This window comes from Dermacentor silvarum, chromosome 3 (assembly GCF_013339745.2).
Source record: "Dermacentor silvarum isolate Dsil-2018 chromosome 3, BIME_Dsil_1.4, whole genome shotgun sequence".
In the NCBI taxonomy this organism is placed as follows: Eukaryota; Metazoa; Arthropoda; class Arachnida; order Ixodida; family Ixodidae; genus Dermacentor; species Dermacentor silvarum.
In genome coordinates this window covers 220,898,627-220,922,916 of record NC_051156.1, presented here as the reverse complement: position 1 = coordinate 220,922,916, position 24,290 = coordinate 220,898,627, and the positions used below count along the sequence as shown (strand labels likewise).

The window sequence follows — 24,290 nt, the reverse complement described above, 5'->3', positions numbered from 1 at the left end:
GTGGTCTTAGTCCCGTGTTGGCGCTGTTTACCGTAATATGGTTTTCTGTGCCTCTTTCACATTTATTTTAATACCCTCCTGCAGCCCACCTCCAATCCCCCGCTATTTCCATGCACCTCTTATACGCCTTGCTTCATTTTCTGCTGGCACACCTGCTTTCTTTCCGAGCAAGGACCAATGCGCGTTTTCATTTAACCTTCAACCTGTTCCGCAGGCAAGCTTCTCCGCACTAACATACATCATGCAGGGAAGCACGCTTTAACGGAGTTCTTGAGGTCGAAAAATTGGTAGGCGTGTACACGTCTGCTCTTCTGATCTCACATCATAGCTACCACAGCTGTGCGCGTCAAAGTGACCGCACATCACCGTAGTCAAGCGGATAACAACCTAGGTTCAAGCCGTATGCGCCTTACATGTGATGGAATGCGGAGGGCTCGCCGAATCACGAGATCGCATGGAGCAGACTCCACTGGGGAACCGACACATAGCACGGACGTGTCACACCCTGCCGTTGAGAGTCGTATCTCGCCAGTTATTGCTCCGTATGCGGAAGCTTCAAATTCTTCATTTCTGCCTTTTACTGTAGCATCCAAGTTAGTCACATCAATGGGTAAGCGGCTGCTGAATGCGCCCAAGGCGTGCCACTTAACGTATAAACTCGTAGAGCCACCTGTTTACGCAGGCGAACGTACAAACGCCATGTGGTCTCAGTTAAATCTGGCTGATTAGCCTGTCCCCTAATTTCAAACGGGTATTCTGCATTTTCCCTTACTTTGATCATCCGATTTGCGAAAAGTGAAGTGCCACTATCACAGGCAACACTGATCAACGCATGCACAAGCAGAAGAGGCATACGGGCAAGGCGATGATGACATGAGGAGAGGTCGCCGTACCTTCTGGCCGATGTTGTGCGCCATAAGCGTCTCCTTGATCTTGGCCGTGATGGTCTGCGTGTCCAGGTCGGTGGTGAGCGCCGCCATCTCGTACACCGAGGGCTGCACGTACGGCAGGGACCGGCCACCGCCGCTCGGGTGGTGAGAGTGGCCCTTGCGGGCGGCCGCCGTAGGGCTCGATGGCGGAGCGTACATCGCCACGCGGGAGTCATGCTGCTGCTGCTGTTGCTGCTGTTGTTGTTGCTGCTGTTGTTGTTGTTGTTGCTGCTGCTGTTGCTGATGCTGTTGCATGAGCGCCACCTGCAACTCGGGTGAGGCACTGAAGGGCCCCTTGCCGAGCAGCGGAGACGCGTTGTCACAGTGGCTGTTGCGGTGTGATGGCAGGTGGTCGCGCGCGGCAGCCCTGGCCGCCGCTGCGCTGGACGCGGGAAGCTTGCTCGAACCGGCTGCGTCGACACAAGAGAAATCGGTAAGACTCACGTCGTAATTAAGCTCTGAACTTCGGACGTAAAGAAATGCGAGGAAAGAACTCCCAGGCGTTTGAATTACGAGAGCGGGCCAATCGACTAAGCACAAAGCTAGAGCGCGAGTTGCTAAGACAGCGGGCAATCATAGGATCTTGACGGAGTTTTTGAGAAAAGATAAAGTGTACATTTCATGTAACTGAACTACTTTATCACTCTAACACTTAGCAGTCAATGCAAGTTCATGCCTAACACATTCGACGAGAAGTCTGGCCTCTATTGCAGCGTTATCAGCTCTTCCTTGCTGCCGACGCGACCTCCCTGCATTGAGGTTTTCACAATGTCTAAGAACTGCGAAAGATGGACTTTTGTAGATTCACCCTGAGGTGTGCATCTACCTTAGGTATCCGTCTCCGCACACACAACGTGGATTACGATGGTCGTATTGCCCGATACCGAAGATAGTAACTAAGGATACAGATCGCAAAAAAAAAAAAAAAAAAGTATCGCCGCACATAAATTCAAACGTACACGCTTAATCGGGTTTTTATTGGGGGAAAAACCAAAAGAAGGCCGTGGAAAATAAAGCGCGGAAAAGTCCGGGATGTTTGGCCGAAGGTAAGTTCCAAATATCTGCTCGCGAGATCCTTGCCCCAAAATCAGACTCGGTGGACGTGTATAGCCTAGATCTACCTCTAAAGGCCCGCTGAAGCTCGTTCGGCCGCGGTGAAAGGGACCCACCGAGCGGACTGGACGCGGCGGTGAATCCAGAGGTGCGCATGAGTTTCTCGGGGGCGATCTTGTACTGCGAGGCGACCAGTTTGTGAACAGCGTTCTCGTCCTCGAGGAAGATCTTCATGCGGATGAAGGGCTCGCGGCCTTTCTGCGTCAGCATGTGCCACGGCTTGGGCCGCGCCAGCAGGTCGGACACCGAGCCCTGGGACAGGCCCAGTACGTTCTCGCCGAACAGACGCTGGCTGATTGAGTACTGGCTCAGCTGCTCCTTCACCTGCGTCGCGGTAAATATAGAACGGCCGTCATCGCAGTGCGACCGGCTTCTTTTCACATACAACAGCGTGAGCTTAAACGCACGCACACACACTGACACACAAATTAGAGAACCGCTGCTTGCTTGCTCTCACATAACGCGACAACACGCGAAATCTTTTTGATTCTTTTAGAAGACGCTGATAAGTAACACTTTGGGAATGAAGAAAGCCACAGAGCTCTGCACAAGACATTCTGCACGAATGGTATGCTAATAGTCGAAAGCCACCGAATAAGATGCTTAATTTGAAAACTGGCTAAGCGGATATAGAGAAAATATCTTTATACATTTATAGAAAAAATATATCTATACGTTTAAGAGAAAATACCTTTATAGAGAAAATATCTCATTAAACTCAAGGTTCGTATCTAAAGAGGGCTTACAGCCCGTCGGTATGGGGAAGGTTGAATTGTTTTGCAGGCTAGCCGGCACGAAGAGTGTGGGCGCACGAGTCTTCCATATGGGTACGCATTCTCACAGTTCCACAAAACATACGTCTGTATTTCACTATATGTAAGCGATAACAACGTGAACATAAAAAAAAAAGAATTGTGAAGGGCAAAGAAGCACGAGACGGCCATCTTCCACTAACCTTCTTGACTATCTCCTCGGTGTTGAGGTTGTTGTACTGGTCGAACTGTTGCTGCGTGATGGGCGGAAGTACGGCCTTGTTCTGTCGCTGATTTGTCGTCGGCATGGACGGCGTCGCCGTCTGCGTCAGCAGCGAGTTGGTGATGGACTGCATGCGCTGCAGCGGCGAAGAACCGAGGTCCTCGGGCGCTGCGCCACCGGGCGGCGTGTCGGACAGGCCCAGGACGCCAGCGGTGCCAGGAGGACTCGGGGTCGATCCGGCGCCCGGGAACTTGACGCCTGGCCGCACCAGCGAGAATGCGCTACCTGTTACCAGCACGGGGAGAAACGACTTAGTGTTTCTCGCCCCACTATTTCGTACAGTGGAATCTCATTGATACGATACTGCATAATACGTTTTCCTGGGTAATACGTTTCCCCCCTTATACACCATTTCTTTTTCTTATATAGGATTATGTTCGGATAATACGATTTCCGGATGGTACGTTTTATTTTCCGGTTCCTGTGACGATCGTATCAACGCAACGAGATTCCACTGTATGCTGTTATCTATTCCGGTACACTATAGTGCTACATTGTAATACTGCCAATAAATACCATGCTACGTCTGAATAGACAGGAGATGACGCGGAAACGGCATGCATCGCAATTTCAGTATAGGACACTTGACGTACATATGCTTCATATAACCTTATTACCGTAATCGGTAACAAGGCGTCGTCAGCTAGGAGTAGAGCCTATCACGTATTTCTACGCGTTGAATTAAGAGAACCGTATAGGCTAGGCTAGCATGTTAGCTTCGGATGTCGGCCTACTGCTTCTTCCCACCACTCAAAAGACGAACGTACGCTCATATATGTAAGCGCGTCTGAAGATGCATGAACATGAGTGTTCCTTCTGCGCCTATGATTACCTTTTTCGGCGCTAAAGCGAAGCTACGGAGATCAAAATAGCGCTAGTTATAAGGCAGAAAGCCGGACTAGCTGGCTTGAATAGCCGGACATATTTGCAGCACAATAACACGGACACGCAGCATGACTCAGTACCCGTCCTGTCTTATTCATGCCGTATGTCCGCTTTCTAGCGCTGCAAGTATGTCGGACTATTCAAAAGCGCGTTCGAGTCAATGCGTATATAGGAGTGCAAGTGTGTCCCGCCCCGGTCATGGTGCTTACTGTATTTGTTGCCACCGCGCTGCTTGTGCCAGTCCCGCGGCGCCAACTGCGCAGCAAGGGACGAGCCACCTCGTCTCTGGTGCTGCTGCGACACCGGAGGCTGCTGCTGTTGCTGCTGTTGCTGCTGCTGCTCGTGCGCCGCTCGCATAGCTTCGACTGAGTCGGCGGCCGCGACCCTAGCCGCTGCCGCAGCCGCCGCCGCGGCCGAAGCAGCCGCTGCCACCCCGGGGCCACCCCTCTGCTCGGGTCCCAGCGACAGACCCGGGAAGGCCCCGTTGAGCAGCGCACCGGGCAGAGCGGCCGCACCGAAGCGCGCGAACTCGTGGCCCGGCGTGAGCGCGAGCTGCGAGAGCCGCGACAACTCGTGGTGGTAGATGGACAGCGCCTGGCGTATCTCCTCGTGCGTGCGGTCGTACTGTTGCTGCCGGAAGCTCTCTTCCACGCGCTGGCCCATCAGCTTGGCCAGTTCCTCCTGGTAGATGCGCGCCACCATCTCCTGCGGAGAACACATGGACCGTCGGCACTACGGCACGAACAACGCTCCGCTCCACCCTCCGTGCATCTACTTCGTGGCGCCCGGAAATGAATCACTGTTATTGAAATTGGCGCCCATGGAGCGGAAAGATAATGGTCAATGGCGGCGTGCGCCAGGAGCACTGACATCTACGACTACGGGTAAGCGCTGGTACGCTGATGCCTCGGGCTTTTGAAGCAAAGTTTCTGACGGCACTACATGGGGTGGTATATGCAGAGTGCCTGCGAGCGGTAAACTTTGGCTAACCGTAAACAACAAATTAAAACAATGGTTCACAAACCAACACTGGTAAGCTAGCAGCGTCCTACATATAACGGGTACTATAAGCAACGCTCGGCAGCCGCACCTGTGGTATGTCGTCGTTTTCGTACTTCCGGCTGGACCGCTTGGCATCCCGGTGTGACGCTGAAGAGTGCTGGCTGTTTGTGTTGTTGGCGCCACCGTCGCCGTCCTGGTCGCTGTCGGCGTGGGAGTCGTCGGCCGCGCCGTTCTGCGCTCCAGACGATGGGGGCGCCGGGCTGCGCTCCTTGTTCGTCGGCATCGTCATGGCTTGCTGGGCCTCGCTGAGGATCTGCGCGATGCGCTCCTCCGCGGCCGCGTCCTCCTGGCGGCTGGACGCGCTGGAGCCGCCGGACTCCTTGCCTACAATCACGTGCACAGGAACACACTCTTAACGCTTGATCCCGTTCTCATCACCGCTTTAAACGGCCGCCTAACGCATGGCAAGACTAGAAGGGGAAGCAAGCGGGCGCGTGTCTAAAAACAATACGCCGACAGAAGCAGTAGACTTGAGCTGACGACATGCACAATGACATGTAGTCTTGCACAACAAATGCCAAGACACAGATGGTCTCCAAGCATGCATATATATACTAGAGGGATTCCCCAACGCGACGAGCCAATTTCACGTTATGCTTGCTCCAATGAAGAATACCATCTCACAAAAAAATTTGCGTAGCTTGCACTAGTGGCGCAAGGCTAAAGAAACAGAGGAGCTGATCGGCACCAAGCACTACTAAGTCATTCCTAGCATTTCCCGGAATTTATTGATTATTGCTGGATTATCGATAAGCTATTGATTGGCTATCGATTCACTATCGCAAGGTATTGGACACGTATTTGGGCTAGGCTTAAACACCTTCGCTAGTTCACAGGGGTATGTGCCATTGCTCTTGGACCCTTTCTGCACTACCGCCAGGATCGGCCCACATTTTCTGGTCGCTCTGCACGGACTAACAGTCGGCTTAAACAGCACCAAAACAGTCGCAGAGAGGAAGCCTGTCAGTTATATGATTTCCAGCTTTGGTACATTTAGACGGCGATGTCGATGGATAATCAGGCAGCGCGACTCACCTTTCTTTGGAACGAGGGACTTGAGCATGAAGACGCAGAAGTCGTCCGAGGCCCATGCGTGCATCTTGCGGTACGAGTCGCGGCCCTTCTCGGTAAGCTTGTCCCAGGGCTTGGGCTTGGAGAGCAGCTCGCTCACTGTGCCCTGCGACAGGCCGAGCACGAAGCGCGCGAACAGACGCTGGCCCACGTTGTGCGCGCTCAGCAACTCGCGCACCGCAAGCGCCACGTTCTGCGTGTTGAGTGCCTCGCACGCGTGCCGCTCCATGTTCTGGCGCAGGCAGTCCTGCAGGCGCTCGAGAGACGCGCCGATCAGCGGGTCCGGAGTCGGCGGCGTCGCTCCCGCCGCCTCGTCCGCCACGCCGCGGCCGCTGCCCGTCGAGGTGTCGGTGCCCGTGGACATGGCGTCGCCGTCCACGGACTTGGGCGTCGCCGGCGGGCTCGTCACGATCGGCTGCTGCGGCGGCTCGCTCTTCAGCATCCGCGAGAAGGACGAGACGATCTCCTCGCCAAGCAGCGAGCCGAACGCGTCGACGTTCTGCAACCGACTACGTGGGGAACCTGCGCCGCCGGAAGCCAGCAGTGATCGATTGGTTCGACGATTGTTCGAAGGGCCGGCAGATCAATGAATCGATCCACAAATCAAGCGATCGATCGATCGACGCAAAATCAATAATGCGATCAATTACGAGGAGACAGAACAAATCAATTTTTCGATTGATTGATCGTTCCGCGAATGCGGGGTCGAACGGTCAAACAATCGAAATATCGATCATTGATTGATCGAAATATCGATCAATCAATCGATCAGTGTCAACTGTTCAATGAGAATAAACACACACACCTCTTTCTCTTTCGCTCATACATTATCGTTATCAGTTTTGCCGCACTGCGTGGTAAAGGGCACCTCCCAGAGAGTTTCGACTATCCCTCCGTACTCCCCGCCCTCCACAAACGCATGAATATTTATGAGATAGCTTCAATAACTGGTGTAAATTTCACCAAGAGCGTACTCCTGTCATGTCGAACGTTAACATGTAACGTTACGAGCAACGTAGTGAAGAAAAAATGGGGAAATGCTAAAAATGTAAAAGTGGGAAAGAAATCAGATTAGCTAATTGGCAGGTCTAACTAAATTGATGTCCACATAGGTGGGTGCCAAAGTGACTGACGTAGAAGACAGAGCAGTGTGCAAAGTTGCGCGCGTTTTCACAAACACTTACAAATCGCTGTCTAGCGCTATAAAATACCAGTGTCTTTACTTCCTGACCACGACGCGCAAGGGAAAGATAAGAGAGAAAGAGAGCCTGGAATATTTGTGCCTCGAAGGCAGTCACTTACCGGCGTCGTCCTTTGCGAGAGGAGGCGAAAGTCTCGTCCGATTCTTGCCGTACAGTACGAGATCGACGCAGTTGTTGTTATTGTTGTTGTTCGTCGACACTAGTGTGGGCTTCTCATCTTGGTCGTCGCTGGGGTTGTCACTGTCCTCCATCATCTTGAGGTTTCTGCATCCAAAAAGGCCGTCCACGTGAGTTTATCGTTCGCGGATGTTTACATTGTTACTGTATTAGCACACGTGAGACATATCCACGTGCGTCGAATGAGTCGAGTCGCGACCCTTCCATTAGGCCTACACATCTCCGGGCTTTTGCCGTAAAGCGAACTTTCGGTCTAAACACGTTCCTTAATCGCCAGTACGGTGTTACTGGGAGAGAGAGTAAAAATAAAGGAACAAAATGGAAACCTGGAAGGCAACAGGCCTGGCCCATCTATAAAACCAATTGGAACTTGGTACGTAAATCCGCAACATGGAAGCCACGCAGAAAGTCTCATAAACAAGAGAACCTCCGTACATGCGGCACGCAATATTTTTGTTAACTTTTTGTTTGTGCGATTATTTTTGACCCTTCAAAAGCCACCCGCAGCTCTCTCCACACATATTTCAGTAGGTGTACCTTACCTCAATTCGTTCTTGATGTCGTCGTAATCCTTTTGTCGATCCAGCCTGTCTTCGAGCTCTTGGATGATTCTAGACTTTTCTGCGAGCATTTCTTCGAGTTGAGCAATCTGCAAGAAAGAAAAAAAAATGACAGCCACTCAAACCATGCAGCACATCATACGTATCACAACAGATAGATGTTTCAACCCTGTCTGCAGAACACTGGGCGCCACACAAACCGCTACGCCTCAGGAGGAAACACTTGGTCTAAGTTCACGACTTATGCTAGCGAAAATTACTTAATGAGCCCTGTAACAAATATATATCGTGCCACATGACACTTTCACAGCAATTTAATCGTCTGACAATAATTGTGAATATTTACGATAAATCAATCGATCAATCAATCAATCAATCAATGGCGTCAAAACTTACCTGTGAGGCACTTGTCTCTTTTAGAGAATCTACTGCCGACTGCAGCTTCCTAATATCTTCGACTAGTTGAGATATCTGCGTCAAAAGATGCAAAAAAGAAAAAGGGGAAGTTAAAGGCACGCAGGAAACAAGATGCAGGCGCGAGTAAGCAAATTCACATTTTCGTGATAGAAAGCGTTTGTAGACTATTTCTTGTTTCACAGCTAGCTCTCAAGATTCTCTGCATTTTGGCCTCGTATGCTTAGACCTGAAAAATACATATATTTTTTTTTCTTCTGAAAGTCTGGGTGGAGGTATGAAGACAGTGAATCAAGCCAGATCAAGCAATCTCACGCAGAATTCGCTTTGAGGACTCATATGTTCGACAATCGAGGTTAGCAATTAGAATCTGCTGTGTTAAAATGACCAGAAAACAGAGGCTTGCCACGGCTGATCTCACTGCAGAAATAAACTGTTAGGCTTTTTGTTGCTTTCACTTTAAATGTGCATTTTACGTGAATCGACGCCATTGTCCGAATAAACAGAATTACGGAAAGAACCTTTAGATTTCCGATGGCTGCTGAGAATCGTCACTTATAGAACGTTTAATGCTGTCGTAAGGGGTTTCCACGGTTTACGCTTTCCCGCTTCTTTGGACAGTCAGACCAAGAGGACCGGAGAAGCTACGGAGTGAAGAAGCGCACGAACCTCCTTGTCTTTGGAGGCGAGCTGTAGCTCGAGTGCTGCCCGCGAGGGCGACGGGGCGTCCCGCGCCGAGGGTGGCGGAGGCGGCGACGAGGAGTCCATGTCAGACAGCTGGTCTCGCAACAGCCCCGAATCCTGCTCGGCCGCCACGGCGCGCTGCGTGCACAGGGAGGGAGGGGACAGTGAGGCGACGGTTGCGCTCCTACACGTGCGTGCAGCGTTCTAGTCTTTAAGGTCGAACATGAAGTAACCAAAAGACGAACGAACCGATTGCGCGAAAGGCACACTAGCCTCGTGCACCGGAGCACAAGCAACCGACGCAAGGCGCCTGCTACGTAGGTGCCCAGCAACGGAACACACGGTGGAAGTCTCGAAGCCCCTGCGTGAGTAGCACGAGCTGTCGCCACGCCTTGCAGTGGCGTTCCGGAAGCACCTTCGGCCCTCCGCAGCTTAGGACGGTGTGCAGAGGTGCCCCTCAGACTCTGGATCTTTGTAGCTTCGAGGCACCCATCGAGACCTTAATATGACGCCCGGCGACAGCTCGCTTCACGCACGCACTGGCTTCAGAGGTTTCGGCAAAGTGGGCGACCTCCACGACTGTACATCTCCTACAGCGAACCGGACTGCTGGGGTGTGTGCACGCCAGCACCATAACTCGTTTCTTTCTCTTTCGCCAATACTTGCCCCCATGATGTTCATTAAGGGCTGAGCCAATAGCATACTGACTGCAGCGGAATGAGGCTAGATATATGAAAAAGGGTCATCCTGATTCATCCCCAAACTGAGCACCCATGGAGAGGACACTGGCAGAACCAACTCAGTCGAACCAGAGCTATAGGCAGATGGTAAATTAGTCGACAACTCTAAGAAAGTTTGAGAAATGTATTTCAAACACAACTGCATTACCGAAACACGTTTAACGGAAATATGCAAGTTGAAAGTGCCTTATTAAGAAGGAAACTTCCATTCCACTTCCGAGTATACCCACATGCGCTCTAAATGTCCACGTTCAACGTAATGTTAGTTCTATATCTATTTGGCCCAATGCTCTCTGCTTTCTTATTTCCTACTATATGCAGGTGACGCGAGACGTTGTCACCTCCATGTGACACCGCCGCCGCGGCCTTTCCATTCGTACAACGAGAAAACCGCAATTGCACCGCATTAAACGCAGGCATATGTTTGTTCCCGTGTTTCTTAAGGCGGCACTTAGGCGCGTGCCACTGGTAACACAAATGGGCGCTTTTATTTCCGGCCAACGGCATCGTCAGCTGTGGAACGTGCTTAATGCGCGCAAATTAGGCAGGCCTTAGGACTTCGGCTTCTCTTGTTCAGGTGCAACCTCGTTTCGCATCGTCGTTCAGCCGCTGCCGCCGCAGCCACCTACCGGCCTTGCTTCCGCTACACCTTTCGCTGCGCAGGTGAAAAACGGCGTTCAGCGTTACACTTAAAACTCGACTCGCGAGAAAGTTTCGCGCGCTTGCTATAGTAAGCTCGCACGCCGTACGGAGCGCGTAAAACTTTCAAAAGCAACGCGACGCCGCGCAAATTTTCCCTCTCTCCTGTTGCGTGCCCGCTACGAGAGGACGGCTAACCCGGTGGCAGCGTGGAACGCGTAAACCCCGATAAGCCTCGGGTCCCGGTGAAAACGAAGTGCCACTCTCCACTCTGTGCGAGACGGGAAGAGCGCGCACAGCGCGCGCTTAGGCACGCGTACAGAAGAGAGTTGTTGCCGAGCGGTTTTCTTCCCGTTTTCTGCAGGAACCAGGACGCGTGTTCTGTCGTGGATTTCGAGGGTTGCACGGCGTGCGTTTTCTTGCGCGCAGCGGCGTGCTGTGCAATCAAAGGGGTTCGGGCGCAACAACGAAACCTCGAGTTAACCCTCCACCGCGTCCGTCTTAATTCCCGCACCTCATCTACAGCGCGACGCGCGCGCAACTGTCCCGCGGTGCTGTGTGCTGGTCGGCGCGCAAACGTTCCGCGGCACGGGGCCATTTGACAGCGGGCGCGTAATTCGAGCAGACGCGAGTGGGAATGAAAAATTCAAGAACCTCTTTGGGCGAAAGAGGACGCGCGCCCGCCCGAAATTCGCTTCTTCTCAGCTGCGGCGCACAGCGTCGACCGTGTTAACGGCGCGCGTTAACCGCGCTTGCCAGGTTCCCTCTTACGTTACTTGTCGAGTCCGAGTCATTTGGAGTTGTGGCCGGAGGTGGTTCGAACGTGCTCAGCGGGCTTTCTTACTATTAGCGCTTTACTTATCAGTCTTCTCTTTTGCTTCTCTCTCTCCGCCAGGAGATTAGGTGCATCCCGACACGCACGTAAATGTCTCCAGCGTGTGCCATGACAGCGGGCGGGCTTACGCTTCCGAAGCGCCGACCGTATACGCAATTCGGGTGCATGCATTATTACTGGTTCCGCCAGCACAGGTTCGCGCGCTTGTGTACAAATATTACCGATGAACGGCCGTTCGCTGCGCTCTTGGGAGCTGTCAGAATTGCTCGTCCCTGAATTCGTTAACGGTGCGGGTGCCGATGAAGGCGCAAGTGAGACTTAAGCATTCCTCGGCAGGTACGTCGCCTACATGCTCCCCCCGTTACCTTCACTCGCATCTGACATTAATACTACAGGCGCTGGCACAGCTGTCGAAATCATCCCTGCGCGGCAGGACGAAGGCGACGAAAAAAAAAAAAAGACCGACATCCTTCGCTCGAGATTCTAGCTCCCTCGTCCCCATCTGCATGGCTGAATTCTTGATAACACCGCATAGGTTTATGGCGACGCGAATCGTTTGAACTGTACACGCCATTTGGTCAGTCAGTGAGCGAGCGACGACGCGGATCTCGGAAAGAGGTTTGCGAGATCTGCCCAATGTTGGCGATATGCCGCGACTTAGCGGCATGGAAAAACTACTCTGCCACATCCGCTGTCGCGTACGCTGGCGAAATGTGGTTGTACAGGAGATGCGATACTGCGAGGGCCTGAGCATGAAGCGTACATTTCAACGGCGTACATGAGACCAACGAAACACTAGCAAGGATCAAGGCGCGAAGATATAATCAACGCCGCAGCAAACATTCAGGAACCAATGAAAAAATAAAGCGAAAGTATAGCTCGACATCGCCCCTCTCATAAAAAAGAAAAGGCAAGAATCAAGAAGGCAGCCGACGGGACATTGCCAATAGACAACGGTTTCCGAATTAAATCCCATTTCGGAGATGAGAGTTAAGCGTAGAGGAGCCAAGCGACGCGGAAGACGTTCGCCGAGCCTCGAACTCGGGCGGATGCACACTCGGGGCCAGACGACGCGGCTTTCTCACAGATTAATCGCGTCCATCTAAGCCGAGGTCGTGCGCGCTGTCCGAATCGACAATTACGACGACACGAAACATGTTTACTTTCGTTTCTTTGCAGATGCGTCTTGCCAGGCCTTCGCGGGATACTTCCGAAAAGACCAGTGCCTCAATTTTCTTTCTTCCTCTCTTTTAACCATTCCTTCTCACGCGCTTGAGTGTGCACACGTACCAGCTTCCTCAATTCATCGTTTGACTTTCACTTTCAAAAAGAAACATAGCACAAACTTTTCCCCTTGCGCCATGGTTCTCGTGTTCGTCCTGGGCGGGATGCTACTCGTTTGTCGTTCACGCTATTATTATTTCCGCGCACAGCTTCGGGGCTCGGGAGGATCGACGACGTCTTTTGGGCGTCACTCGCGCTGATTGAAGCAGCGGCAGCACACAGGGCAGCGGGAGAAAAAAAAAAAGTCTTTGTTCATATTTTTCCTTCTTCGCGGTCAACTTCTGCAGCGGCGGCTTGCTCGGGAAAAACTTTCTAATCTGGCATTATTGCGGTACAACTGAAGCCATACAGACAAATATCGCCGAACATAGTCAAGGCTCGCCAAGAACTTTCGAACCCGTCTAGCGCAAAAGAACAAAAACGACGTAACGCAATCGCTAAGCGCAAAGGACGCAGAAATAGAGGTCACGTTGTTTGGCTCAGATATATATGGCAAACTATAGGCCGACTGGGTCATGAGTTTTTGGGCACAAGATGAGGAAGAAGCCGTAGAGAAGAGGGTAGGATTATATATCTGCCGATTACAGTTTGAGCACGAAGGATTGCGTACATTTAGTGCGCATGCCGTGCGTCGGACACCGTGAAAATTGTCCGCCACAATATTGCGGTAGTGCTCCATGCCGTCTCACCTATTGCCCGGTGTGTCAGTATGGGTGTCATAGTGTTCTTATTAGCCATAAGTATTTAGCCAGCAACAGAACAACACAATGCAGACATTTAGCTTATTTGTTTGTATTTTTCTTTCTCTGAAGTTTACTTGCTCTCATTTTAAAGCATCAGCACAGGAAGCTGGGAAAAAAAAAATATCACGAGGGGAGAGAAAGAGAGCAGTACGCGGGTCACCGGGTCGTGACAAAGGAAGCACGGCGGCGGTTTATCCGACAGGTGTCGCCGAGCCAAGCCGCCGCCTCGTCGTTGCAAACACCAGAAGCCGCGCTCTATAGCTGGCGGTAATGGCGGGGTGGGGGGTAAAGGGTGGGACGCTCAGCGCGCCCTGCCAGTTCTCAAAGCTGAAGCGTATGCTGCTGCCAGAGCCACGCACCGAGGAGTACGAGAAAATCTTCGGCATGATGTCACCGCCCGGGCAACGATACTGGCACGGCTTGTGGAGGCTTCTATACCTTTCTTTATCATTGGACAGTTTACTTATACATAAAGAACGGAAACAATAGGACAATAAGCAGTTTTGTGAGCACTTTTGTTTTGAGGAACGCAACGAAATTCACGTACAAACACACAAACAGGAGCAGGATACAACGCAAAATAAGCAGCACGGTCAGGGAACATCGGCGTGATCGGAAAGGTGTGAAGGCGCCGCGTCGTCGATAAGCCGCACGAAGTTGAAGCATTGCTCGCTAAGCGTGGCATGAGAGATATAAAAAAAAGAATGCATTGTAAGGCGCGCAACAAAAGCATCCGATCGGTGAAAGAAGCGCTGGTTTTGGCGGGACACACAACGACAGATAGCGAGGTCGGGCGATTCCTCCAAGAGCAGCGCCTTGGCGTGCTGGCGGCGCAGAGCCGATGAGCAAAGAAGTTTCGAACCCCGAGCAATCCCGGTGGCGTGTCGTTTACTTCCGCTCTTTTGCTGCGGCGACAGGGCGAGGGGAACGGTATATGCTTCCCAACTCGCTAGCGCCACGTCGCGTGTTTGAAGCCCCGCTCCCTCGTTGCGTGATCTCTCCCTCTCTAGTGATCGTTTTTCTCTGCAATTCCTTTGCTTATTCTCGGTTAAATCTCAAGGGATGCGAACAAGGGGAAGAAATGCGCGCACGTCGCGCGTTGTTTTTGCTGAACGCTGCCTCGCGCTTCCCTTTACAGCACGACGATTAACAGGACGTGTTGATGTCACCGCTGGAAGAGAGGGACAAAAAAAGAACTTGCACGCGCCGTTCCCGCTTTGGCTATAAGCACAACGGCAGCATCGAGATGCGTGCTCGTTGTAAGCAAGGAACTACACATTACTATACGCGCGTGCCACGCAAACAACAGTAAATTGCAAAAAAAAAAAAAATGAATCGACAAAACTCTGCGCGCAGCAGCGGGATGCCCTGGCTTCCCCCTCCGAGTCGCGCGACAGCAGAGCAAGAAGAAAGAGAAAGAAATTGCAGGGTGGGCAGGAGCATAGAAACAAAGGGGTTAAACGTGCGCGCGCGCGTTCTGCTAAGCTAGCTCGGTATCGGACTGCAGCACGAAGAGGGCCTGCGGAAAAGCAGCCATGTGTGACGAGGCCTGAACGATATTATAGCCTGGCTGGCCCCTCTCGAGAAGCCCACGGGGTGGATTTGTGAAACAATGCGCAAGCGAACAAAAGAGCGAACAGCGTTCGACAGAAGCGAAGGCCCAGCGTGCTCGGCAAGCTTCTTCGTCCGTTCGTTCACGAAACGACGCAAAAACGGTGCGGGTGCGAGCAAGAAGCGAACGCGCGCCGACAGGAGGCCGGTCTCGAACGATGCCCCGTTTTGTTCTTCATGGAGCGAGCCAGTCTTATCTAGCTGTCCACGCGCCGTCGGCACCACTCGCCGAGGGATTTGAAGTTCCCGCGCTTTTTCCCGCGGCTGCTTGTATACATTTCCGTCACCTGTTTTCCCTCTACGGCCTACCACTGTACGGCAGATCATTAATATATGAGAAATAAGACAAAAACACCAAGAAAACGATATAGAAAAATTGTTAAAGGGGAAAACAGAAACGTAGTCGGTACAATAATAATGTTCTCGCAAGCCCGTGAGATATATTCTTAAGCACCCAAAAGCAGCGAAGAAGTCTGATACGATCGCGAACGCAACATTGAAACGCAAATGGCTGTGAGTCGGGCACTGCGGATGAGCTGGATGTTGATTACAGTAAGGAAATACGCGCACAACGTGATCGGATTTCGCAGGGGTAGCGTTATTGCGGAACTGTCATACATGTGCGCAGCGCGATCTATACACGAGAAATACAGGAACGATAAAAGTAAAATAATATATTCGAAATTCTTGGCTATAGCGACATGAAGTACGACTTGTTTTCACTTCACGTCATGGGTGACGAGAGATAAACCAAGTTTGCGTCGGTTGACGCAAATATCAGCGTCACGAGAAAATACCTAATCTGGCGGTATTACCGGAGGCGTCGAACGAAGCTTTCCAAGAAAATTTTCCGAATCATATTGCCATGCTGAGACAGGGATGAGGGTTGCGGTGAAGTTCGGACTTAACGAAGGCTTCACGGTGAGCTCAGAGACGTTGCAGATAAGCCCACCAACTGCATTGATATTTCTTTTTTTTTTTTTTTTCGCGATTGCTCCGCCAAATTCTCGTATATATCTCTTTATTTCAGTATGTGGGTGAATGCGGCTTTCAACGTTAACGAGAAAGCATCTAGTTGTTGACAGTTGCTGCGAGGGGATTTGGCAACGCGAACGGCTCGTTCGCGCGCGCTCGTGTTGTTCATTTGAGCGAGTCGGCACCACCTCGAAGGCATCGACGTACGTCGAAAAAAAAAGCAACAAAGGAGGCAGAAACTGCCAATAACGTAGAAAAACACAGCACCCGCATTCTGGCGACCGGAGCTGCGACAAGGGAGGACACAGTAGCGACGGCACTCCCGTCTCGCAGCATCGCGACAGGTAATACCGATTTGATTTCGGGAAGGATGCGCACTGAAGCCTTCTAGCGCTGTTCCTGTAGGCGGGTGTACTTGCATGGATGGAGAAGAAAAGAGGATTGCGAGACATGCCAATGATCTAAGAATGCGAGAACCGAACATGTAAGCTATGGATAACTCACAATTCCTCAACGACAAGCGAAATTTACTGAAACCCGGTGTAAACAAGACTGCTACTTTGGAAGAAAGGTAGCGGAGGCCATCTTAAAATTTGTAAACATCGTGATACGTACAACGTAATACTGGCTGTACTGTTTGCATTAGCAAGCAAAAATTAGTAGCTTTCTTTTTTTTATTGCGTGAAGGCAGGCCTACAACGCAGACTTCTAATTTCCCGAAATTTCAGCACTGCAGTTTCAAAGAAAAGCTTCGGCGAATTCCGTCTGGCCATACGCACAACTTCAAGAGGACATCACGCTTATAGAACAGGCAAGCCACGAGGCTGTCGCACCTTGTCAGATGCCTGTTCTGTATCACTTCCCTCCACATATGTACATTGTTACTTTTACATCAGGATTTACGTGGTAGTTAGTCATACGAGAGATAGATTTGATGACAACGTTATTGAAGTTAGACCGCCTTCTGTGTTCCGAAAAGTACAAATAATTTAAGCTCAGTTGACAACTCGACAAGAACGCTGCGCAGAAGCTCAAACATGACGCTGTATGATGCACAAGCGCATAGTAACAGTGAGGCAGCCGACGCTCAGCAACGCTGCATATATATCTTTAAAAACACGCGGTTAAAAGCAAACTTAACTAGCAAACAAGTTCTGGAGAGCAAAGGCGGGCGAACTCGAGGGGCGAAACGGTACGTGCGCGCCTGCTTCCTCTGAGAAGTCCTATACCTCCTCCACGATATCTACCGTTATAATAATACTGGTATCAGACGGCCACGCGAGCGCCGTACCGTTCTCCACACACGGCTGTGATGCCATCAATTTCAGGGCGGGACAGAAACAAAACGTGCGCGCTGCCACACACACACACACACGCACACATAGACACGCATTCATTAAACGGCGAAGCCGCAGCGCCGAAGGACCAGAAAGAAAAGTCACGCGGTCGCGCCGCGTTCACAGCGTCGCGACACACGCCACTTCCTAATTCACGAACGACAAAACAGACTCCCAGCCGACTAGACGATGATAGTGGTTAAAGAAAGCAAGGGGAGGGGGAGGGGGGGATGCCGTATATCAGGCCAAAGGCACACGTCGCGCGACGCGAGTCGCGCTTAATAATCTTTGGCGGGGCCCAAATACGACAGCGCCGCGGCGCGTCACACGAGAGAAAAGAAGGCGCGTGCGTCCCGTACGTCACGCTCGTGCCCGCCGCTGACTTTCGCTGCGCGAGAGGGGGGAACATAAATAGGCGCCAAAATAAAGGCCATCAGCGTTCGGAAAAGGCGACGGCGGTAGACCGACGCCGCGCAATCTGCGCCGCGGGAATCGGCGAAGGAGCTGCCATCGAGTACGCGCGCGCCGGCAACCACCTGCAGCACGACTCGACGACGATCGCGACATCATAGCGAGCCGTGACAGCTACTGCTTCTTTTTCTATTTTTTTTTCTTCGCCTCACAAGTTGCGTGCACTGTCCAAGCACTGGAGTCATTCCGAGGCACGAAACTCACGGCGCAGTCAAAGTGGTTTCGATCGGCATCATATTAGACAATATGCGATTTTACCGTTTCCCACCACATTTGGAAATAACGCGAAAGAAAGCAGAAGAAACACCATATCAAAGGTGACAGCCGAAGCCATAACGTCCGCATGTCACGTGGGGTATTATTCTGACAACTGACGGCTAGTGATTTTCTTCCTCTTTATTTACACGGTGACTCTGGCGTTGCGAAGGGTTAAAACGTTGCGAATTCAACCAATTCGCAAAGTTCTCTACAGAAGAAGCGCATGAATGACCCTGCGTCACTGATTCCGGCCCTTGTCGCAAACTCATTCGAATTACCAAGGAAGGTATAAAGAAAACAGCAAGAAAACCAAATTTGGGATGGGGGAGGTGGGCAATTAAGCCGTCTCCACTTCGATTTTTTATCAATTCCCGACAAGGAAAGTACTACAAGTATCCTTTAGATCCAGATTTTTTTTTCTTTTTTCTGTAACCAAACCACAACGGCCAATTCGAAATTAAAAAAAGAAAAAAGAAAAAAAAAAGCGCGCTGCAAGAAAAGGCCATACGCAGCAGCCCAGCCGCGGGCGCTGGGTTTTGTCCCCAGGTATATTTATAGACATGCAGGTTGTAGCTTCTGTCGTGCTGAATGCAACAGTACGAAGGGCAAGCGCGGCGCAACTGAGCGGCGCGCGCCGTGTTCAACTTATCAGGACGGCGAGGTACGTATACACACATCGGCCGTCGTCTCTGTAATTAGGTGACGCCAGGCGAGCTCTGTTCCATATCGGCCGCCATGTTCAGTGCGACGTTTTCATTTGCCCTCGACCGAAGCAGCCGTGATTCCGCCAGCGACGCGCGTAACGAAGTGAACGGCTCTGCTTGTCGCTGTCGCTAATTAGTGACCAGCGGTTCAGGCTCGTTACGCCCGCGGTGACGCGAGCAGTTGCACAGAATCGGAGTCACGTGGAACAATATGGCCGTGTCGTACGTGTACTTTTAGTTGCGAGTGATGCGCCCGTCCTGTTTTTACGCGTTCTACCCCCTCCCGTCTCTGTCGTCACGCTTCAAACAATGTTCAACACGAACATCGACCAAACTTATTTGAGTTGATAACAAAGTCTGGTGGCCACTCTCGTGGGGCGGCAGTTTCATGGTACCGTTTGAGGCTTTCGGATCTTATCATGCTGCTGAGTAATCTTGCGAAATGCGATACGCTACAGCTTGTGAACTAATGGCACTAGTATCAAACGCGATGGTAAAACGGCTGTGTGCACCTTCTGCTGGGGAAGACATGCATTCTACGCTACGCTCGCCGCGCACAGAAGTGGGGGTGAAAAGAGCTATTCGTAATACAATGAGAAATCCAACGCGAAGGCAATAATCCCCTGTCTGTATGCCACAACCGAGGGCAACTAAAAGCACGTGGCCGAACTCGAAGAGCTGCCACCCGTATAAATGCACGGAGAGCGGACTACGACGCCAACACAATACTCTAACCTGATCGGACAAGATGCACGTCATAAAACCAGATGCTCTGTAATCTGAGATACGCTTGCGATAGATGAACTGCAGATGACAATTAAGAGCGTTAGTGCTGAAGACAAGACAGCTTGCTTCGTGCAACCGTCGCATCTAAAGGCTGACACATGCAAAATCTTTCAAGAGTGACCCAAGACTACACTTTAAAGCCAGACCAGAATAAGCAAATATTGAGCATACGCTCTGTCCTCTGAAAAAACGAGGAGATCTGGACGCAGTTTTTAAAGCTGATCATAACAAACGGCGACCCGCAGGTAAACGCAATTCGAAGACTCACGGACTGAGTCGGGCGCATCGACAATCTGCATCTTTTTATCTGGTTTCAACTTGGAAAATAAAAGGAGGGGGTGGCAACAGGACACCCCAGAGGCAACGGCAGTCTCTCAAGGGGAAGGAGGCACCCAGCTCTTTCGCGTGGCGTCATTTGTCCCTTTAATCGGTTTTCCCCTCCGTAGTCGCAGCAGCGTCCCAATCAGAGAAGTTTCGTCCCGCACAAGCATCGCTCGCCCGCTTCGACTTTTGTTCATCGTCCTTAATTGAGGAGGCTCCGACAGCAGCTCTTTCATCCCACCATTCTTTAGCTCTTCAGTTGCTTGTCTCACATTTGGCTTTTTCTCGCTAATGTATTTTTTTTCTTCTTTCTTTTTCAGAGAGCGTGATCGTCACCGGTTACGAGAGGCGCGCAGCGGGAGTGGCTAGAGAGCCCGGCTAACAGCTCGCTCGCATCGCTTGATGCGTCCGACAACGGGGGCAAATAACGTACGAAACAACAGTAACAACAATAATGCCGGCAACCCCCCCCCCCCCCCCCCCCTCGGCTATATCCCCCTTGCTCGTCGGGCAATCTTCATTTCTCAACATGCGAATAAAAAAAGAAAGTGTGGGGGGAGAGGATACAGCGAAGCCACGCACGAATATAAAAAAAAAAAAAAAAGGAAGAGCACAACAAAGCCTGCGGATTGGACTCGTGGTATAGGGTATCAGCCGGTCGAGACACACACACACACGCCCGCACGCACGCACAAGCGGGAACACGCGGCTCTCTTTTCTCTCAAGCGTTATTAGACGCTCACTGATGCGCGACCGAACCGAAGGAGAGAGCTCGAGGCTGCGGTGGTCGCTCCTCTGAATAACTACACCCGTCGGAGCGGACGCGGGAAACAACAGCGACGTCGACGACGACGACTTCGGCAACAGCGAGAGCTTCAGATCCCGAAAACGAGCGGCACTAACAGACGGAACGGCCGCTGCGTCCATTGGCGCCCAACTTTCTGCTGCGTGTCCGACGACGCTTCCCGTTTTTAATCGTCCGAACGCAACGCAGTAAAGGGACGAAAAAAAAAAAGAGGAAGAAATAAAGGAGGCACGGGGGAGATTCCCGTAATGACGCCGCTGGGGAGCGCGTGCAGGGGCGGAAAGAAAGAAGGGATTGCTGCAGCAATGACTACAATGGAGGCAACGACGACGCTTTTGTTTGGGGCGCGCGTGTGGCGCAAGTCTTCTTGTCAATGGGGAAGGAGTCGATCGGGGGAAAGAAAGTCGACGGAGGGACAAAAGGAAGAAGGACTTCAAAACAAAAGAAGGGTAAGAGGGCAATCTCTCTTTTGTCTTTGGACGTCTGGCACTGCTTCGGAATAACAGAAGGGGAAGAGGAAAAAAACGCAGACACACTGTCGCCATTCAAGCTCCCCCAGTCCCCAGTTTTTCCCTTTCACCTGTATGTGGGCATACGCTGGTTCCCTCCCCCTTGCCATCACCGGGCCCCTCGCCGGAGCAGAGGGAACGGGACGCTCAGGGAGAAGGACTCCCTCGTCGCCCCGTGAGGAGCTCGTCGCGGGGCAGTGCGGCTGCTTGTATCAAAAGAAACAGCCGGTGCCGATGATGCCGGCGTCACACGGCGGCGCGCAAATAAACAACCAATCGGGGAGGCACGAAATGAGAAGGCACCGATTCCACAGGGGTGATGCGGAGTGGCTCCTCACTCCAGGCTCCGCCGGCTGCCGTTCTCCGAGGGCAGTAAAGGTGCGCCTCTCCCCCTTCATCGTCTCCTCTCTCCCTCTATCGGCATCTCTTCGGCGAGAAAGGCAACTTCCTCTGCCGAGCCGGCCTAATGTGGCGTGAGCCTCGATGAGCGCCTCTGTCTGTCTCTGAACTGCAGCGGCGCCCGGCGAAAATAATGAGTATCGCCGGGGCGTGTGTGTATGTGTGGCCTGCGCGAGATAAAGGTTTATGATCCACATAATACTGACGCGCCCGCGCGCGCACACTCGTCGGTGTGCGCGGGCGAAAGGTTTTAATTGCGGCGCGCCGCCGCCCTTATTCGTGCCGTTTTGCCCTCGCGCGCCCGGACGACCTGCTGGGGAGCCAACACCCTCTCCGCTTTTATTCTTTCCTCTGTTTGCTCGCTCGAGTCGTACTCTGACCGACGCCGTTACTTTTTCGATTCCGGTCGCCACCCGATGCCTTCCTCTCTTTCTCAGCGCACTATTTCTTTCTTTATTGTTTATCCTCTCGCTGCCTCTTCTCCGAGCATCTGCCCTTTCCTCTCCGGCCCTGTTTCGACTTGCGACTCGCAAATGCAAGCCTAGTGGCTGCTGCTTCCGTTATTTATAAAACGCGCACGCGCGCCAACGCTCTCACCCCCTTTTATCGTCCGCTGCAAGCGCACGGGACGCCTTCTTTGTTTCACTGGCGTCGTCCAATTAACGACGCCGCTGACGACCAGCCTCTTCCGTACGGGCGACTCCCACAGTTCCTCAGCGTAATGTAGCTCGATATGCATTGCGCGAGGACGCAGCTCGAGGCCAGTGCCGTCAGCGCCGAAGCGCGGTGGCTCCACCTTCAGCGGCGATTCGAAGATGCAGCTTCGGAGAAACCTATATATATACATCTTTCGAAAGTTAGTTCATATGAGATAGAACAGTGCTACGTAGATAAACAGGTGGAACTACGCGTGGGTCCTTCGCGGCCTTTCTTCTGCGTGTAGACCAGTGTGCAATAAAGAATCGGCCCGGCGCTTTCCCTTGTTCTTGCTGAATTTGTGCGATACTTTGGCGACCCATTGCAGTAAGTTCACCCGATAGTTTTGCTAACTTGCCTCAATGGTCCTGTTCAAGCAGCCGACAACTACGAGGTTAATGCAAACGGTACGTGAGCGAACGCACCTGCCACGCGATACGCGAGCGCACGAGAATATGCACGTTGGTCGAAAAAGAAAAATACAAGTATGGCGAGCTTGAGACTGTTCGGGCCAATGAAGATGATCATAACCATAAAGAAAAGTACGTATAGCGAGTTCACTGCACTAAAATATGGTCGACGAAAAAAAAAAAACGCAAAGGAGCAAATAGCACATGACAACGGTCTCCCAAGAAATGTTGAAGACAACCCACGCAAACAAGTCAACGTTTATGCGCCATAGTAAGCGATCAATTTATGAGACAAACATATGAGCAGGAAACAAAGCTAAAGTTCAATTAAGGCAGAGGCCATAAGACCTCGGAGGTTGCGACAACGTGTGTTGCGTGCTTGTATGCAACTAGCAAAGAATTCGCGGGACATAAAAAGAAAGAAAAGGCATGCAATGTCTCAATGCACATATCTTCGTTTTGGCTGACTTAAAACAGTAAAGCTTCTTGAGACGTCGCTTTCTGCAGCGACGCTCCTTGGTGGGGTTGTCCAAGCGAGCGATGCCGATCAGACGTGCACGCTGCAGCAAGTGCCGCAGACGCCTGCGCATCCGGCAGGAAACGACTTCCACGAGCAGTCTTCTAACCCGCTGACGGCCGGGCGTTAAGTCGGTCCAGTTCAAGCGCGCCTCTTGGCACAATTAAGATCGACACTTATCGCCGACGCTTCGCGCCGTCTGCTCCGAAATGCTGGAACGACTCTCCCCCCGAGCTCGTCGATTGGCCGGGAGATCAGACCGGTCGAGGACGGTCGTAAAAGAGTTCGCCTCGCTTGGCGCAGCGCCGATGACCGGACGTCTATAGCAGGAGGACGCTCCGATGGCCTCTCTCCGCTATTTTCCACTATGTAAACTGTACAAAAGTTTCGTCTGGACTCACGATACAACCACCATGTTTACGTAAGCCTCGAAGATATTAATAATTGCCGCGCAGTGCATACTTAAGTTAGCGCCACCCTGTTCGCCTTAGACGTCATCCGCCCTGACCATAAGCCATGCTGGACAACAAGGAAAGTGCGAAAGTTTCGGGTCATTAACATAATGGCCGGAGTATGCATAAATCGCAGAGCAGAATTTAAAAGAAAGGCAGTTGCACAACGAACAATTCAGTTACGAACAATTCTTCAGCATGACCTCACGTCACTCGGTTCTGAGGCGGTTCTGAGTGTAGTTATTCCATTCTCGCGTTGTGCGCAACGCCTCCGAACGAGGATTCATTTATCATATCATTGATCGAGTAGACAAATGTTTACGTTTGCAAAACCTCTATTCCTCATTAGCCGGCCAGCTTCGCTAATATTACTTCTCGCAATTACGGCTCTCGCTGAAGATGCAAGTTTCAAAACGTTGACAGCGACCACCACGTTTTGCAAGAATTAAGGCAGGTGTCAGTAGACCCTTTCTCGTAAATGAAGACAACGCCGACTGACGGCGAATGAACTTAGCACAAGAGCTCCTCATGGTTTTACGCAATAAACAACGGGAGGTATTGGGGCCAAGTCAATAGATAATGTCAAATGAAATTCAGTGCCGGTTTTATAAATGCAATTTTCTGCCTTTCCGAGAAACTGTTCTTTGGGGCTATTATAAAGCGGGG

The 24,290-nt window shown here is 51.7% G+C and overlaps 1 protein-coding gene across 6 annotated transcripts in view; it reads right to left on the bottom strand.

The window, feature by feature from the left end:
- LOC119446713 (homeobox protein cut-like) overlaps positions 1-24,290 on the bottom strand; it is a 365,290-nt gene that overhangs the window by 8,924 nt on the left and 332,076 nt on the right. For 3 of the 6 annotated variants that reach the window (XM_037711232.2, XM_037711233.2, XM_037711234.2), the window contains 10 exons: positions 9,118-9,270; positions 8,431-8,505; positions 8,017-8,123; positions 7,398-7,561; positions 6,060-6,617; positions 5,053-5,348; positions 4,172-4,667; positions 2,998-3,302; positions 2,051-2,366; positions 894-1,339 (listed from right to left, as the gene is read on the bottom strand). In XM_037711232.2, coding sequence (XP_037567160.1) covers positions 894-1,339; positions 2,051-2,366; positions 2,998-3,302; positions 4,172-4,667; positions 5,053-5,348; positions 6,060-6,617; positions 7,398-7,561; positions 8,017-8,123; positions 8,431-8,505; positions 9,118-9,270 — 2,916 coding nt within the window. The remainder of the gene's footprint in view (positions 1-893; positions 1,340-2,050; positions 2,367-2,997; positions 3,303-4,171; positions 4,668-5,052; positions 5,349-6,059; positions 6,618-7,397; positions 7,562-8,016; positions 8,124-8,430; positions 8,506-9,117; positions 9,271-24,290) is intronic. The other 3 variants (XM_037711235.2, XM_049664342.1, XM_037711236.2) reach the window with 3 other exon arrangements.